This window comes from Ochotona princeps, chromosome X (genome assembly GCF_030435755.1).
Source record: "Ochotona princeps isolate mOchPri1 chromosome X, mOchPri1.hap1, whole genome shotgun sequence".
Taxonomy (NCBI): Eukaryota; Metazoa; Chordata; class Mammalia; order Lagomorpha; family Ochotonidae; genus Ochotona; species Ochotona princeps.
Window position 1 is genome coordinate 14,156,691 of NC_080865.1, and position 15,772 is coordinate 14,172,462.

A 15,772-nucleotide genomic window follows, 5' to 3' on the forward strand; every position below is an offset into this window, starting at 1 on the left:
TTATTGGGACGTCAGATATACAGATAGGAGGAGACAGAGAGGAAGATCTTCCGTCCGATGATTCACTCCCCAAGTGAGCCGCAACGGGCCGGTGCGCGCCGATCTGATGCAGGGAACCAGGAACCTCCTCTGAGTCTCCCACCCGGGTGCAGTGTCCCAGTGCATTGGGCCGTCCTCGACTGCTTTCCCAGGCCACAAGCAGGGAGCTGGATGGGAGCGGGGCCACCGGGATTAGAACCGGCGCCCATATGGGATCCCGGGGCATGCAAGACGAGGACTTTAGCTACTAGGCTACCACATCAGACCCATAAATAGTTTTTAAAAATCGAGAAAGTAACACTGACACATTAGTGTGATCTAATTCCAAACACTTACCTTTGACCACTTGCCCCACTGGGTGCTCTTTGTGCTGGATCAACTTCAAACATCATCTTTAGTTGCCCTGTCCCTAGGAGTCTGGCCAATTCCCGAGTCTGTCTTTGAAGCGGACCAGCTCCCAAACTTCCTTCTCTTGGGGTGTCCCTAATGTCTGTTCATGATTGAACTCAGGAGATGGCAGCTCTGTGATTCTTCCCACTGAGTGATGTCGTGGAACGTGACTTGTCCCTTTGCTCCGTGGGAGATGGTGTTGGTGTTAATCACGTCATTAAGGCAGTGTGTGCCAAACTTTGAGCTATTATTTTCCCCTTTGTAATTAATAACTACCTTGTAGAAAGCCAGGAGCCTTGAGTCCATCCTTCAGCACTTTAAGCTAGAATATTCAAGGATGCTGACTCATCTTCTATTCCTGGTTTGCCAAGAATGTTTCTCAGGAAGGTGTCTTGAATATTATCAGGTAATTGCTTTGGCCATTACTGAGATAATCATGCGGATCTTCTGCAATTTAGGTAGTGTGTTCTGGGAAAACCCCTGATAGTCCTGGGAGATCATTATACCTGGATCACCTGTACCAGGAAAAGATCAATAAAAGTTAATCCACTTAAAACAAATAGCAAGTGTGTCCTAAGGAATAAGGAGAAAAGATCTGATGGAAACACTGTCCTGGGAATGGAACTTGGAAATTACACAAGTAAGCACATTTGAGCCTATGCCCATCAAAAATACGGCTTGATTGTAACCTGCTGTATTACTAACAAAAATGATGAATTAAATACTTTTAGCTATACATATGTGTGTGTGTATAGATAGATTATAAAATTGTAGTATGGCGTGATATTACACCTTTTACTTTATGGATGACGTTTGCAATAGAAAGATGGCATGGGGTGGGGATGTTTGGCACATTGATTAAGATGCTGCTGGAGGGGGTCCAGCATTGTGGTATAGTAGATTAAGCTTCTGCCTGTGGTACCACATCCTATATGGGTGCTGGTTTGATTCCCATCAGCTCCAATGCTCCTGAGAAGGCAGTAGAAGATGGCCCAAGTGCTTGGTCCACTGCACTCAGAGAGAAACTTGGAAGAAGCTGCAAGCTCCTTATATCAGCTTGGCCCAGCCCTGGCCATTTTGGCAATTTGCATGAAAGATATTCTCTCTCTCTTTCTCTCTCAACCCTGCCTTTCAAATAAATATTTCAAGAAAAAAAAGATATCTTTTTGGATACCTTCATCCCATAATCAGTTGCCCGAATTTGAGTCCCTAGTGCACTCCACACTGCAGCTTCTTGCTGATGGGCACATTTGGGAAGCAGCCGCAATGGTTCAAATGCTTGGGTCCCTCATACGCACACTGCACGCCAGCACAACGTGCCTGTGGCCTGTCCCAAGTCTGTGCATTTGAGGCGTTTGGGGAGTGAACCAGTGGATGGAATTCCTATCTTTGTCTTTATTCTATCTCTCTGCTGAGAGGGGGGTGGAGTGGGAGGAAAAGTGAAAGGGAGGAAAAGGGAGACGAGAGGAGAGGAGAGGAGAGGGGACGTTATTACACATAATTTTTAGTTGACTTCTGAAGTCACTGCAGAGCAAAGGGTCTAGGGCTTTATCAATTTTCCCAAGAGTCTCTCTTGATATTTGGTTTATCACACTCTTGATGGTCCTACATCAACATTCATCCCTCAGTTACTACTTAGAACCACTATCAGACGTTCATCTGGCAAGGATTTTGCAATGTAACTCAGCATCATACTCACTGATACCATAAAATCATCTTTTCGCGAGATTTATAATTTCCCTTCGCAATCAATGTGCACAGTGTACTAAGGCAAAGGGCAATGAGGGCTTCTTGGTAGAACGGTTCCAAGAGGAGATTAATTTTATAAATGATCAGTTTATTCATGAATAGTTACAGATCATGATGACTTTCCCAAACAAAGCTCATAAATGTTAGAAACCATGATACTGTCTACTTGGAAATGAGCAATGCTTAATTTTTCAATGTTTCTTTCCTGTTCTCAATGTTGGTTGCTCTGCTTGGACCCAGAGCCCATTCTTGGGAGATCATTTGCATCACTTGTTGAATTGTCTCGGTTGATTGCCTCCTCTGAGTCTCCCACACCGGTGCAGGGTCTCAAGGTTTAGGGCCGTCTTCGACTGCTTTCCCAGGCCACAAGCAGGGAGCTGGATGGGAGCGGGGCCACTGGGATATGAACCACCGCCCATATGGAATCCCGGCACGTTCAAGGTGAGGACTTAAGCCACTAGGCTGTGGTGCTGTGCCCCAGTTCTACTCTTAACAAACTCCAAGTACATGGACAGCGTTGCTAACCAGAGTCTCATGCTGGACATTAGGTCTCCAGAATGTATTCATCCTGTGGGCTTGAAATGGCATATCCTTTGACCAACCAGCATCTCCCCATCCCACCACTTCTCACAACCACCATCTATTCTGCACTCTACTTAGGTAGCTGTGTTCCTTTTAGATTCCACACATTAGTGAGAGCCCATGGTATTTGTCTTTCTGCAACTGGCTCACTTCACTTAGTGTAATGTCTTCCAAGTTCATCCACCCTGTCTTATCCCTGTAATTCATGGTGCAAGACAAATAAGCTTCTACCTTGTTTAAACCACTGGTATTTGGGGATTTATGTTACTCACAGCTCAGCCCAATCCTGCTAGAGCCTCGAGGAGTGTTGACTCATGCTTCCTTGGCTCACAGCTTCCTTGCTATTTCTACTTGCATTCCCCACAATAGCTCTTGGAGGCAAAAGGAATTTTCCTAATGAGAAAGGGGGGAACCCAAGCACTCAACAACGAGGTGAGACAAATGGTGCTGGGTTTGTCTTTCCAGAACACTGCTCCTGCAGCTGCTGTGTTAATCACACATAAGTCCTGTTAATGTCAGCCATGTGCTAGGGAAATCAGAGAGCTCAAGTCACCCCAAATAATTCATAACCTGAAATTATGGAAGTGCCATGGTGGGTTAACTCATCTGGAGACCAACTCCTAACCAGGGGATGCCAAAACAAAAACAGAAACAAAACACAATGCCAGTTTGTTTAGCCAGCCACCGATTAAAGGGCATTTAGCTGGTTCCCAATGTTTAGCTATTATGAATAAAGCTGTTATATATAGGCGTAGGTTTTGGTGTGAATGTAAGTCTTCATTTCTCTGGGATGAATGACACAGAAGGGTAATTGCTAGATCATATGGCAGCTGCATGTTTAACTTTGTAAGAAACTGCTAGACTTGTTCCAGGGTGGCTGTACCCTGGTGCATTCTCACCGGCTGTCTATGAGCGGTCCAGTCTCTCCCTGCCCATGCCAGCATTTTGTGTTGTCACTAATTTTCATTTTTACTGTTATGATAAGTGTGTAGTGTTAGCTTACTGTGGTTTTAATGGGCACTTTACTCTTATGATGACTGATGTTGAACAGCTTTCTGTGGGCCGATTTGCTGACTGTAGATCATCTTCAGTGAAATTTCTGCATGAACTTTTCAAAGATTTATTCATTTTTATTGGCAAGGCAGATTTACAGAAAGAAGGAAACAGGGAGAAAAATCTTCCATTCACGGTTCACTCTCCAAGTGGCGGCAACGCCTTGAGCTGAACTGATCCAAAGCCAGGAGCCAGGAGCTACTTCCAGGTCTCCCACGTGGATGCAGGGTCCCAAGGTTTTGGGCTGTCCTCCACTGCTTTCCCAGGCCAGAAGCAGGGAGCTGGATGGGAAGAGGGGTAGCTGGGACATGACCATTGCCCATATTGGATGTCAGTGCTTCCAGGCTGGGAATTAGCCAACTGAGTCATCACATTGGCCCCTAAGCTTTTTGAAATACCTTTATATAACAAGACTTGGTATCACATAGAGTGATTCCTCTCACTATGTCATTTGTCAAGATTGTTGTAGCTGTCCCTTTCTGTACACATTTTAGAGTAAGCTTGTTGATGTCAACGAATATCCTTGCTGGGCTTATGATAGGAATGTTATTAGTCTTCTAGAAAGGGTCAGGGAGAAGTGGCAGCTAGTTTGCTTTACCAAGTCCACTCCTCCAGTCCATGAACCTACTAGGTCTCCGCACTTACTTAGGCTTTGTTTGATTTCTTTCATCAGCATTTTGCACAGATCCTGGTGATACTTTATTAAGTGAATACCTAAGTTTTCATTTTCCTTAGAATGATTGTTAATGATATTATGTTTTGTTTTGTTTTTCATGCATGCATTTGTTAGTATATAGAAATATAATGGGGCCTCAAAATTTTATTTTATTCATTTTAAAGGCAAACTGGCAGAGAAAGAGAGAGAGAGAGAGACAGAAAGAGATTTTTCCATTTTCTGGTCCACTCTCCAAATGGCCCCAATGGCCGGAACTAAGCCAAACCAAAGCCAGGAGCTTCTTCTGGGTCTCTCATGCAGGTGGAGGGGCCCAAAGCTTTGGACCGTCTTCTGCTGCTTTCCCAGGCCACAAGCAGGGACTTGAAGTGGAGCTGTTGGGACAGGAACTGGCACCAATATAAGATGCTGGCCTTCGCAAGTGGAGGATTAGCCTGTTGAGCCACCGTGTTGACCCCAAATCACTCCATTTTCTAAACCTTGATTTTCACACCTGTACCATGCCTGCATCCCGGAACTGTTATAAAAATGAGATGAAAGGCATTGTTATAAAAATAAGATGAAAGGTGTGGACTGCCCACCTAGCACAGTAACGATTTGATTTACAGAACAAAGACATATTTTGAAGTAGAATTAACGACATTTGGGAAGGGCAGTTATATCAGATAACATCAGGAACAGGGCACGATAATGACTGAAGGTCTGTCCTGTGTAATCATTTACCCTGGGGTTGTTGGGTTTGGGTGGGCTGTTTTTTGTTTTGTTTTTGTTTTATGTTATTGAGCACTTTAATAATAGGTATTACAGCAAGACACCAAAAGAGTCATCCAAGGACATTCTCATTAATGGTTAATTAATTCATGAAAAGAAACAGAATCTCACTGTGGGAGTGCAGCCCTCATTAGTGGCCTGGTCTGGATGGAACAACTCACTCTGCCTTTTCGGGCCAAACACACCACAAGTATAACTCCGAGTTGCGCAAGTGACCTTCAAAACTCCCAGTCTGATGTCTTTGGCCTTCACCATGCCTTGAAACAGAGTGTAAGTAAGGCCAGTCCTCTTTTTAGTGGGAGTACGAGCGAATCAACTAGCTGGAAAGAGAATAAGCAACCAATGCAAAAACAGTTCTGACACTATACTTTCAGCTCCAAGCTTTTTGAAAACGACAAATCAAATTGGGTTATGGCCATGGCCTTTTAGGCGTGCTCACAATCCACAGGGAAAGATGGAGTTTTCACACACACACACACACACACACACACACACACCTGAAGCAAAAGTCAAATAAAATAATACTTTCCTTATTCTCTGTCACGCGTGCTAAAAAGTCCTCATCTATTTTGTTACCATTATTCTCCCACGCTGCTTATAATTGCTGATGCCATGCCATGACTTGCTCCTGGATTGAGAGGGAGCCCTGTGTAAGCCACAGCCACAAGGCAGCTAACATCACACCCGGGACGTTCCTGCGGGGACCCCCGGGCCTCCCTGTGAGCTGTTCTCATCGGGATGCAGGCCACCTGTGAACAAAACTTCTTTTGCTCCTCTCAGGATCTCGGTTGTAGATGTCAGCCAATTTTCAAGGGAAACTCAAATGTTTGTCTAACTGCTTCGAAACCTTCTCTGCCTGGAACCCAAACAGAAGGGACACAAGTCCCATTCAAGGTGGAGCCGTAGTCGGCCAGGAAAGGCTGTGTCTCGCTCCTGCCCTTCTCCCCAAAAGAAGGTTCCTTGATGCCAAAGACCCGTTTGTGCTTCGGTCAGGAAGGAGAGAATTAGACAGAAGACTCCTTCTCCAATCGGCCCAGCCCAAGTGTGCGTGTGTGTGTGTGTGTGTGTGTGTGTGTAAGTGAAGACAGTGAGGAGCTAGTGATCCAGCCGTTACTGCTGCTTGAAACACAGACCACACGGGGCCAGTGCTGTGGCAGAGTAGCTTAAGCCTCCACCTACAACAACCTATGGTCATCCAGCTGCTCCACTTCTGATTCAGCTCCCTGTTAACGCACCTTAGAAAGCAGCAGCAGATGACCCGTGTGCCTGGGACCCTGCCCCCAGATGGGAGACTTGGAAGAAGCTCCTGGTTCCCAGCATTAGATCAACCCAGCTCTGGCTGTTGCAGCCATTTGGGGAGTGAATCAGCGGTGGGAAGATCTCAGTCACTCGCGGTCTCTCTCGTGTGTGTGTGTGTGCCCCCCCCCCAACACACACACACACACTCCACCCCAACAGGCCACCTCCTGGAGCGTGGCTCCTGCCCCTCCCCCCCGTCTTCGTGATGCTGAGGGCAGGGCAGAGCTGGCCTTCACACACATAGTCCACAGACATTCCCGAACGCAGCTGGTGAACAGAGCAAACACACAGATCTCAGAGGGCTGCAACCTGGGGAGCTCGTGTGACGGCGCAAGCAGCTTCCGCCTTCCTGGGGCGGAGACGTGGGAAGATGGACTTTGGCTCCGAGAAGCCGTCAGGGCAAAGAGAAGGGCGGAGGCCACACTGCTCGCTAGGCAACCCAAGCAGAGGCCCTGAGCGGCAGGGCCCTGAGCACGCTTTGGAATATGGGAACTTTGGTCACAAACACAATACTTTACAAAGAGGAGCTTTGCTGTAGCTTGTAGAGCCGCGTCTTCCTGCCTCCCCAAATGCTGGGGGCCTTTGAAGGACAGACATGTCACTTGATTCTGCCTCTCTCCAGACTCACTTGTGTCCCCTGAATTAGTGTCTGCTATTTCAGAGTCCGGAGAGGCTCCCAAGGAGAACACGTGGCTGAGACAGAACTGAGGCTAGCAGCAGGAAGGCGGAAGAGCTGAACATCACTGTGTCCTGGGTCCTGATGGCCCACACGGAGCAGAGCGCGGCAGGCCAGGCCGGCCCCCACACTCTGTGGGGCCGAGGAGATGGGCCTAACACTGGGACACCAGACCGAAGTCCACCTTGAGAGTTTGGTAATGAACATTATGATGCACCACGTTATACTACCACCTGCAACTCTGGCATCCCACATGGGCTTACATTCAAGTTCTGGATGCTCTACCTCCTATCCGGTTCCCTGCTAATGTGGAGGATGGCTGAAGTGGTTGCGGTCTGGCATCCACGTGGAAGACCCAGATGAAGCTCCTGGCTGCTGCTTCCTGGCTCCTGGCTTCAGCCTGGACCAGCCTCTGCCATTTGAGGAGTGAATCAGTAGATGGAAAATCTCTCTCTCTCCTTCTGTCTCTGTAACTCTTTCAAATCAAGTCAAACAAATCTTCACTTGATCTTAGCCAAAAGGCCGAGAAGCGATAAATCAAACTAATTTTAGCAACACAGCAAGGCTGCAGCATTCCCAGGTCACGCAGGTGGGGAAGAATGTTAGGCCAGGGGGTTGCAGGAGCCCCTACAGGGCCTGGGCCTTCGGGTTCTGCCAACAGCCACATGCAGCAGCCAGCAGATGGCCTTTGTATTAATGTTCCCTCCTAACCCTCCCCTCAGAAACATCTCTGATGTTCTCTCTTTTTTTTTTTTTAAGATTTTATTATTATTGGAAAGCCGGATATACAGAGAGGAGAAGAGACAGAGAGGAAGATCCTCCATCCGATGTTTCACTCCCCAAGTGAGCTGCAACGGGCCAGTGCGCGCCGATCCGAAGCCGGGAACCAGGAACCTCTTCCGGGTCTCCCACACGGGTGCAGGGTCCCAAAGCTTTGGGCCGTCCTCGACTGCTTTCCCAGGCCACAAGCAGGGAGCTGGATGGGAAGTGGAGCTGCCGGGATTAGAACCGGCGCCCATATGGGATCCCGGGGCGTTCAAGGCGAGGACTTTAGCCGCTAGGCCACGCCGCCGGGCCCTCTGATGTTCTCTTTGGGACTATGAACAATGAAAGAGGAAGACCTAAGCCATCTTGAAGACTGAGAATTAAAGAGTAGGGCCCAGCACAGGAGCCCTCATCTTGCAAGAACCACAATCGGCAGCAGTTCATGTCCCAGCTGCCCCACTTCCCATCCAGCTCCCTGCTTGTGGCCTGGGAAAGCAATCGAGGACAGCCCAAAGCCTTGGGACCCTGCACCCATGTGAGAGACCTGGAAGCAGCTCCTGGCTCCTGGCTTTGGATCGGCACAGCTCAGCTCCGGTTGATGTAGCCACTTGGGGAGTGAACCAGCTGATGGAAGATCTTTCTCTCTATATCTTCTTTCTGTGTATCTGCCTTTCAATAAAAATAAATAAATCTTTTTAAAAATAAATAAAGAGGAGAGGCCCCTCCCTTGAGAAAGGGGTAAGGATGGCGAAGAGGACCAGCAGCCAGCATCCTCTAGAAGGCAGCATTCATGACCAAGAAAACGGTGGGTGGGAGAGCTATTGGCCCTCTTAGGGAGCTCACAGCACGGAACCTTCCAGAAACCCACAAAGAACCTTTTAAGAAGACACATGTGCACCAAAGCTTTCAATCCAGGAATTGAGTAAGTTGAGTATTTGTACGGATTTATTTGTTTGTTTCGTTTATCCATGAGGCAGAGAAGCAAAGAGTCAGACAGGCATATACACAGAGCTTCCATCTGCTGGTTTACTTGCAAATGTCTGCCATGGCTGCGCCGGATCAAAGCTGGAAGCCGGGAGCTCAGTCCAGGTGTCCCGGATGTGTGCCACAGGCCCAAGTCCTCGAGTCTGCATTAGCAGAGAGCTGGGGTCAGCAGATGAAGCTGGAAGTCAAACCTACACACTCCAGTGGGGGAGGTAAGTGTCCCCGGTGGTGTCCAGGAGACTGGCTGTCCACTGCTTGCAGACTTTATTTTTTTTTTGGAAAATCAGAAACATTTGGCCTTTAAATTTCCTGAATCAGTACAAGAAAGCCCTAGTCTTCTCATTGGCTAAATATTGCATTCAGCAACATAGCGGGGGACTGGTGGCCCCTCACCTGATTTCCCCCTCTAGCTCTATTTCTTCTGGAAGTTCCAAGAAGCACAGACTTGGTTCTGCCAGGTGAGCCGCTAGTTTGGAGCCATTCGTGTGTTGGAGCATTACTAGTGTTCACAAACATTCCCAGGTCTCCTCCCTCTCACAATGAAGTTAAGTGTCACCAGGTGACTTTGTGGCCAATGACATGTGAATAGCAATGTGCTTCTCAGCCGGGTGGAAATATCTAAGAGTGATACACGATGCCAAGCCTTCCTCCTCTCTCGTGCCAAGCCCCTAGAGACTCATGCTTGGGTAACGGTGTCCTGAGACAGCAGATCCTTCATGAGCCTGGGTTTCTGAGTGACTGCAATGAGCAGAAGCTGCCCCCGCACTCTCCAAAGTGAATCTGCCTCAGCCATAAAGCACGAGGAAAAACAAACTTCATTAAGCAACTGACGTTTGTTGTTTGTTACCACAGTGTGATGTGGTCCCTGTGAACTAATACATAACTTGGCTTCGCAGAATTCTTGGTCCCTAACATTGCCCAAGGTGCTAACTGGCCAGTGACCCAGTAAGAGACTTAATGAGCTCAAATGGGAACTCTTTTCGCCCTTTCCTCTCCAGAGAGCTCAAGAATAGACGCACATTCACTGGAAATGCATCCCAGGCCACTCTGGATCTGTTTGGCAGTAAGCAGCTCCCACGTTCCCAGAATTTGACAAGGCTGGGTAACTCTATAAAAATCTGTCTCCCCAGAGGCTGTTCAGCGTTGATACTTGTTCAAAACCAGCCAGCCTTGCAAGCGCCGATTATGAACTTGGCCATCTCACCACTCAGGCAGAACTGGAGCAGTGCTTAGGGGCTGATCCGCAGGAACCTGTTCCCAAATGAAATAAAGGACAGTTCTCTCCCAGGAGCAACTCGGTCCTCAGTCGGCCAGGCTGCATGTCTGCAATTCATGTCCATGGTTACCCAAATGCAGACATCTGGTCTCCTGGAGTCTTCAGCACCTTGCTCCGTTACCATGGCCACAACAGATGGTTTAAGCAAACAACATTTCTGACCTCAACTGATTATTGCATTTGAAAAGTAACACATCTGTGAAGAACCAATTCATGTTGGGCCCGGCGGCGTGGCCTGGGCCCGGCGGCGTGGCCTAGCAGCTAAAGTCCTCGCCTTGAACTCCCCGGGATCCCATATGGGCGCTGGTTCTAATCCCGGCAGCTCCACTTCCCATCCAGCTCCCTGCTTGTGGCCTGGGAAAGCAGTGGAGGACAGCCCAATGCATTGGGACACTGCACCCGCGTGGGGAGACCCGGAAGAGGTTCCTGGTTCCCGGCTTCGGATCGGCGCACACCGGCCCGTTGCGGCTCACTTGGGGAGTGAATCGTCGGACGGAAGATCTTTCTCTCTGTCTCTCCTCCCCTCTGTATATCTGACTTTGTAATAAAAATAAATCTTTAAGAAAAAAAAAAGAACCAATTCATGTTGCAACGTGACTAAAAGCAAAGGATTTAAAACTCCGAGTATTGTGTCCAAAAAGCCCATGATCTTGTAACCTCACTTTCCACCCATATGGAAAAGAATGGTTGCTTTCAACATCATTTTGACAACTGCTGACATTTCAATATAGAGTATTTTAAATAACGGTGTTGTATGGAGGATAAAATTCTTGATTTTGATCCTGGCACTGTGAATGAGAGAATATGTTTTTACAAGCTGCACCCTGAGGCATCTAGCAGTAAAGGGTCATGATTTCTGCAATTAACCCAAACTGGCAGTAAGAAACAAGAACATGGGAAGTGAAAGCAAATATGGCAAAATGTTAACAATTGGGAAATCTAGGTGAGTGGCCCACTATTCTTGTAACTTTTCTATAGGTTTATAAATTTCAAAATAAAAAGTTTAAAAAAAAATCATAAACGGGCCCGGCACAGTAGCCTAGTGGCTAAAGTCCTGGCCTTGCCCCTGCTGGGATCCCATATGGACACCAGTTTGTATCCCAGCTGCTCTACTCCCCATCCAGCTCCCTGCTTGTGGCCTGGGAAAGCAGTGGAGGATGGCCCAAAGCTTTGGGACCCTGCACCCGTGTGGGAGACCTGGAAGCAGCTCCTGGCTCCTGGTTTCAGATCAGCTCAGCTCAGCTCCGGTTGATGTAGCCACTTGGGGAGTGAACCAGCTGGTGGAAGATCTTTCTGTCTGTCTCTCCTTCTCTCTGTATGTCTGCCTTTCCGTTAAAAATAAATAAATCTTTTTTAAAAACATACACTATAGAGATCAATTCCTTTCAAATTTGCCTTATCACAACTCACAATAAAATCTAAATGGTACACAGCAACCCAGTAGACACACTCGTCTGTAGTTGGAACAAATGCACACAAACTAAATAGATTTCACAAGACCATGCTTAATCTTATAACACTACATGCTTCTTTTGTGCCTTTTCCATTCTATTGTTTTTGTTTTTTCTTCTTAATGCTGGTCTTGACCCAGGCAACTGAACACTTCTGCCCTGCCCCATGGCTAATATTTACTAATATGTAAAGACACAGAATACAGTCACCAGGAAGAACTGGCAGATTGGTGCGCCCCGAATCCTTGAGGCTTTGAAAATCCACCTTTTCAAATATACAGAGAAGAACTCAGGACATTAAGAAGATGATGGATTTCCAGAATATTGACAAATGGAGCCATCCCTGCAAACAAAGGTGCCCCAGTCTACCAGGAGCGTTTGCCTGTTATGAGCAGTTCAGGACGGATCAGCTGCCGGTGACAGAGACGGGTGTGGAAAGACAGCAGAGGTAGCGTTCAACTCTGCAACTCCACCTTTCCAAAAAAGCAAGTAAATAAAAGCCTGCAGAGCCTACCCTTGCTGCCCTGGGCTGAAAGAGCTGCTAATGCTGCAGCTGAGGACACAGCCTCTGTCCCAAGAAAAGTCGGCTCGGCAGGACCCCTGGGATGGCATGCAGGGCTAGCTTGTGCCCAGCCCCGGCACACTCAGGCCGTGCACCCTTTGGTTTATGCAGCTGACCAACTCCCATCCTGAGAAATCTCTGAATTCACCTTCCCTGCTACTTACTGGCTGCCGCCATGCCTCTTAGCTGTTAGTCCCAAAGTGTGCAGCCCATAATAATGCCCCAATGCCTAATGGGATCAGTGCAGGGGCTGGCGACTCCCTGTCCCAAAATGTGACATCTCTGTGTCTTCTGAATGCCAAGAAAGGGGGATTTTGTAGCTTCTGGAGAGGTTTCCCACAGTGCATGTTACCTTATGAAAGACTCTGGAAAGCCGTGCAGTAGAGAAATCCGCTGAGCTTTCTTTTTCCCCTTCTAATTTGAGCATTTCACAAACACACCCCACTGCCTCTCTTTTCCCTATCGTGACTCCTTTTCTGGCTCAGCCTGCAGACTGCCCCTTGAATAACTGGAGTCAATGAAATGGATCTTGGTGTTAAACACCCCCTTCCTAATCCAGGAATCACCACCAACCTCTTGGTCCTCTCACCTGTCCTCCTTCACATCCTCTCCATCTTTGCTGAATCGTACTGTCTCCCAAGCCCTGGGGGAAGGGCACGAACGGGGGAGGGGAGCTGATTGTGGTAGACAACAAAAAGTCTGGGGTTAATAGACAGCCCCACCTGAAGAATTGTTACAGTTCTCAGGACTTGGCCAATGACTTGACTGTCTAATTCAGACGGTGCAGACACTGTTGCCTGGAAGATGGGGGAAGGATGGGGACCATCAACTATCAGTTCCTGCTCTTCCCACTGGAGGGCCTCCTTCCCAATAAGCGACCATGTGACAAAAGTGGAAATTCATGACCTCCCCTTCCATGCTGTGGTATTTCCCAGGGTTCTCCCCTGCCTAGGGCCATCTCTGGAAGGAAATTGTCCTGCAGCAGAAAGGACTCTGTACTCGAACTATCACCACGGGCCTCCAACCTATGTCCCCTCCTCCTCTCAGCACAAATACGCCCAAGCCCAGCTAACCAAACTTTCCCCCTTTGGCTAAGACAGTTTGGGACATCCCAAGGTAGCAGGTTCAGTCAGTCCCTCTGCAAGCCAAACACCACGTGCGAGGTCAGGAGACAGGAGGTGAGGAAAAAGGCCGGTCTTTGGCCTGAGCCTCCCTCCCCACGGGAGGGAAAGCTGTCAACCACGGAAGCATTAGTCAGGCCCCCTGTGGTGTTGGCGACCTCCTCCAGGGTAACCTTGGGGACCAGCAGTTTGGAGAGGAGGCTGCTGAACCTGTTTAGGGTCACGGCTGCTGGCTCTGGGGATGGGCTGGGGCTGGACATGGTGAGGTTTAACTCCTCGGGATCTATGCAGAAGCCATCAGAGGAGCGGCCAAAGGCCACCTGACTGAGGTCTACACCGGCCACAGAGCCTGGGGAAGCGCACGGCACATCAGTTACGCGCCCAGAGCCCTCCATCCAGTCCCGCAGCCACTCCAGCTGGCAGTCGCAGCGCCACGGGTTGCGGAAGAGGAAGAGGCGGCCCAGGAAGAAGCTAGGTTGGAAGGCGGCCCAGGCGAGTGCGGTGAGGTGGTTGCCATTGAGGTGCAAGGCGAGTAGGCCCGAGAGGTTCTGGAAGGCGCCTTCCTCCACAAAGGCGATGCTGTTGCGATCCAGGTAGAGCAATTCCAGCTCGACCAGGTCTGTGAACCAGGCCCGCGCCACCAGGTCCAGTGCGTTGCCACCCAGGTTGAGTGTGCGCAGGTGGCGCAGGCCGCGAAAAGCATCGGCTGGCAGCGCGGCCAGGAGGTTGTCGTTCAGCAGCAGGTGTTCCAAGGCAACGCAGTCCTCGAAGGCGCCGCTGTGCACGACACGGACGCGGTTGCCCTGCAGGCTGAGCGAGCGCAGGTGCCGCAGGCCTAGCAGCGAGCTGGAAGCCACTGCCTCGATGCGGCCGCGTTCCAGATACGCATGCGTCAGGTTGGCCAGGCCGCGCAGCGCGCCCGGCACGCGGCGGAACAAGTTGTCGAAGGCGGCGAGCTCACGCAGGGCTGGCAGCTCGGCCAGGAGGCGCTCGGGCACGCTGAAGAGGCGGCAGGCGGCCAGATCCAGGCGGCGCAGGCGGCCAAGCGCGGCGAAGGTACGGGCGTGCAGGTAGCGCAGGTCGCCATTGTGCGCCAGGCGCAGCTCGGCCAGGTGCGGCAGACCCTTGAAGGCGCCGGGAGTGATGAAGGACAGGTTGTTGTGGCGCAGCGACAGGCGGTGCAGTGACGGCAGCGTGCCAAAGGCACGCTCTCCCAGGATGCGCAGGCCGTTCCGGTCCAGATCGATGGAGGCCGCCTCGCACGGGAATTCTGCTGGCACCCGCAGGAGGCCCGCGCGATCACAGCGCACTAAGCATCCGCGCTCCAAGCTGCTGCAGGAGCAGGCAGAGGGGCAGGTCCGAGTGCAGGACCCCTCAGCCAGGGCGCCAGGCAGGCAGAAGGACACCACTGGTGGGGAAGAGAGGGTGTGGGACCGGTGGCCGGGAAGCAGAAGGAAAAATTAAAAAAAAAAAAAAGCAACAGTTAATCAGAAGTCACCCGCGTTAAGAATCACATAAAATCCTACCTATCCAGGTTGCAGCAGGCTGCCCACCAACTTCTGCGGCCTGCAAATGGCATCTTCCCCCTCCTAGGCTCCACACCTTCCCCATCCCTGATGCTTCCCATTTGCTTTCCAGTTCCAGCTAATCCCCGCGTCAGTGCAGGTCCTAAACTTACTCCTGCCTGCCCTGGCATCGCTTGTGTGCTCCTAAATTGTGGCGCCCATTTGTGATCTGCATGCCCAGTGAGGAGTCTTCCAAGGGCATCACGGTGGCCTCCTGCCACGCCTGTGTTAGGCTCAAGACAGAGCTACTAGCCACCGCAGGCTGTTGGGCATTTGCAATGTGGCTAGCCTGAACGGCGATGTGCTGTGAAGTTCAAAGATGCAGTAGGTGTCAAAATGTTATTACACAAAGTCTTCATTTATTTCGCCGTTTTTGTTTGTAAGGTGAGATAGAAAGCTTCCATCCCCTGGTTCACTCCCCCAAATGACCCTTAACAGCCAGGGCTGGGCACGGCCAAAGCTGGGAGCCAGGAATTCAATCTGCAGCTCCCACAGAGGTTCAAGGTACCCCAAAACTGGAGCCAGAACTTGCTGCTTTTCGGGATGTGTGTTAGCAGGGAGCTAGGTCCGAAGCAGAGGCTGCACTCACGCCAGGCGCCTCAATATGGACACTGTGTGTCCCAAGCAGTTTGTGTCTGTCATTTTTATATTGTTTGCATGTGGAAATGACATTTTAGATAGATTGGGTTAAGTCAAATATCAAAATAAATGTCAACTGTTCTGACATTCTTACTGTACCTTTTTAGAAAACGTGGACAAGCGTGGCATGTGTTCTGTTTCTATTAGTATTGTCACAGTCCCTCTCCCTGTCAAAAT

General features: G+C 49.6%; 1 protein-coding gene across 1 annotated transcript; it reads right to left on the reverse strand.

Annotated features, from left to right (window-relative positions):
* Positions 1 to 13,367: 13,367 nt before the first annotated feature.
* NYX (nyctalopin) lies at positions 13,368 to 15,002 on the reverse strand. The gene is made up of 2 exons (XM_058658753.1): positions 14,918 to 15,002; positions 13,368 to 14,799 (listed from the first exon to the last, which is right to left on the reverse strand). Exons 1-2 carry the CDS (start codon positions 15,000 to 15,002, stop codon positions 13,400 to 13,402), a joined length of 1,485 nt encoding a protein of 494 aa, XP_058514736.1. The 3' UTR covers positions 13,368 to 13,399.
* Positions 15,003 to 15,772: the final 770 nt, after the last annotated feature.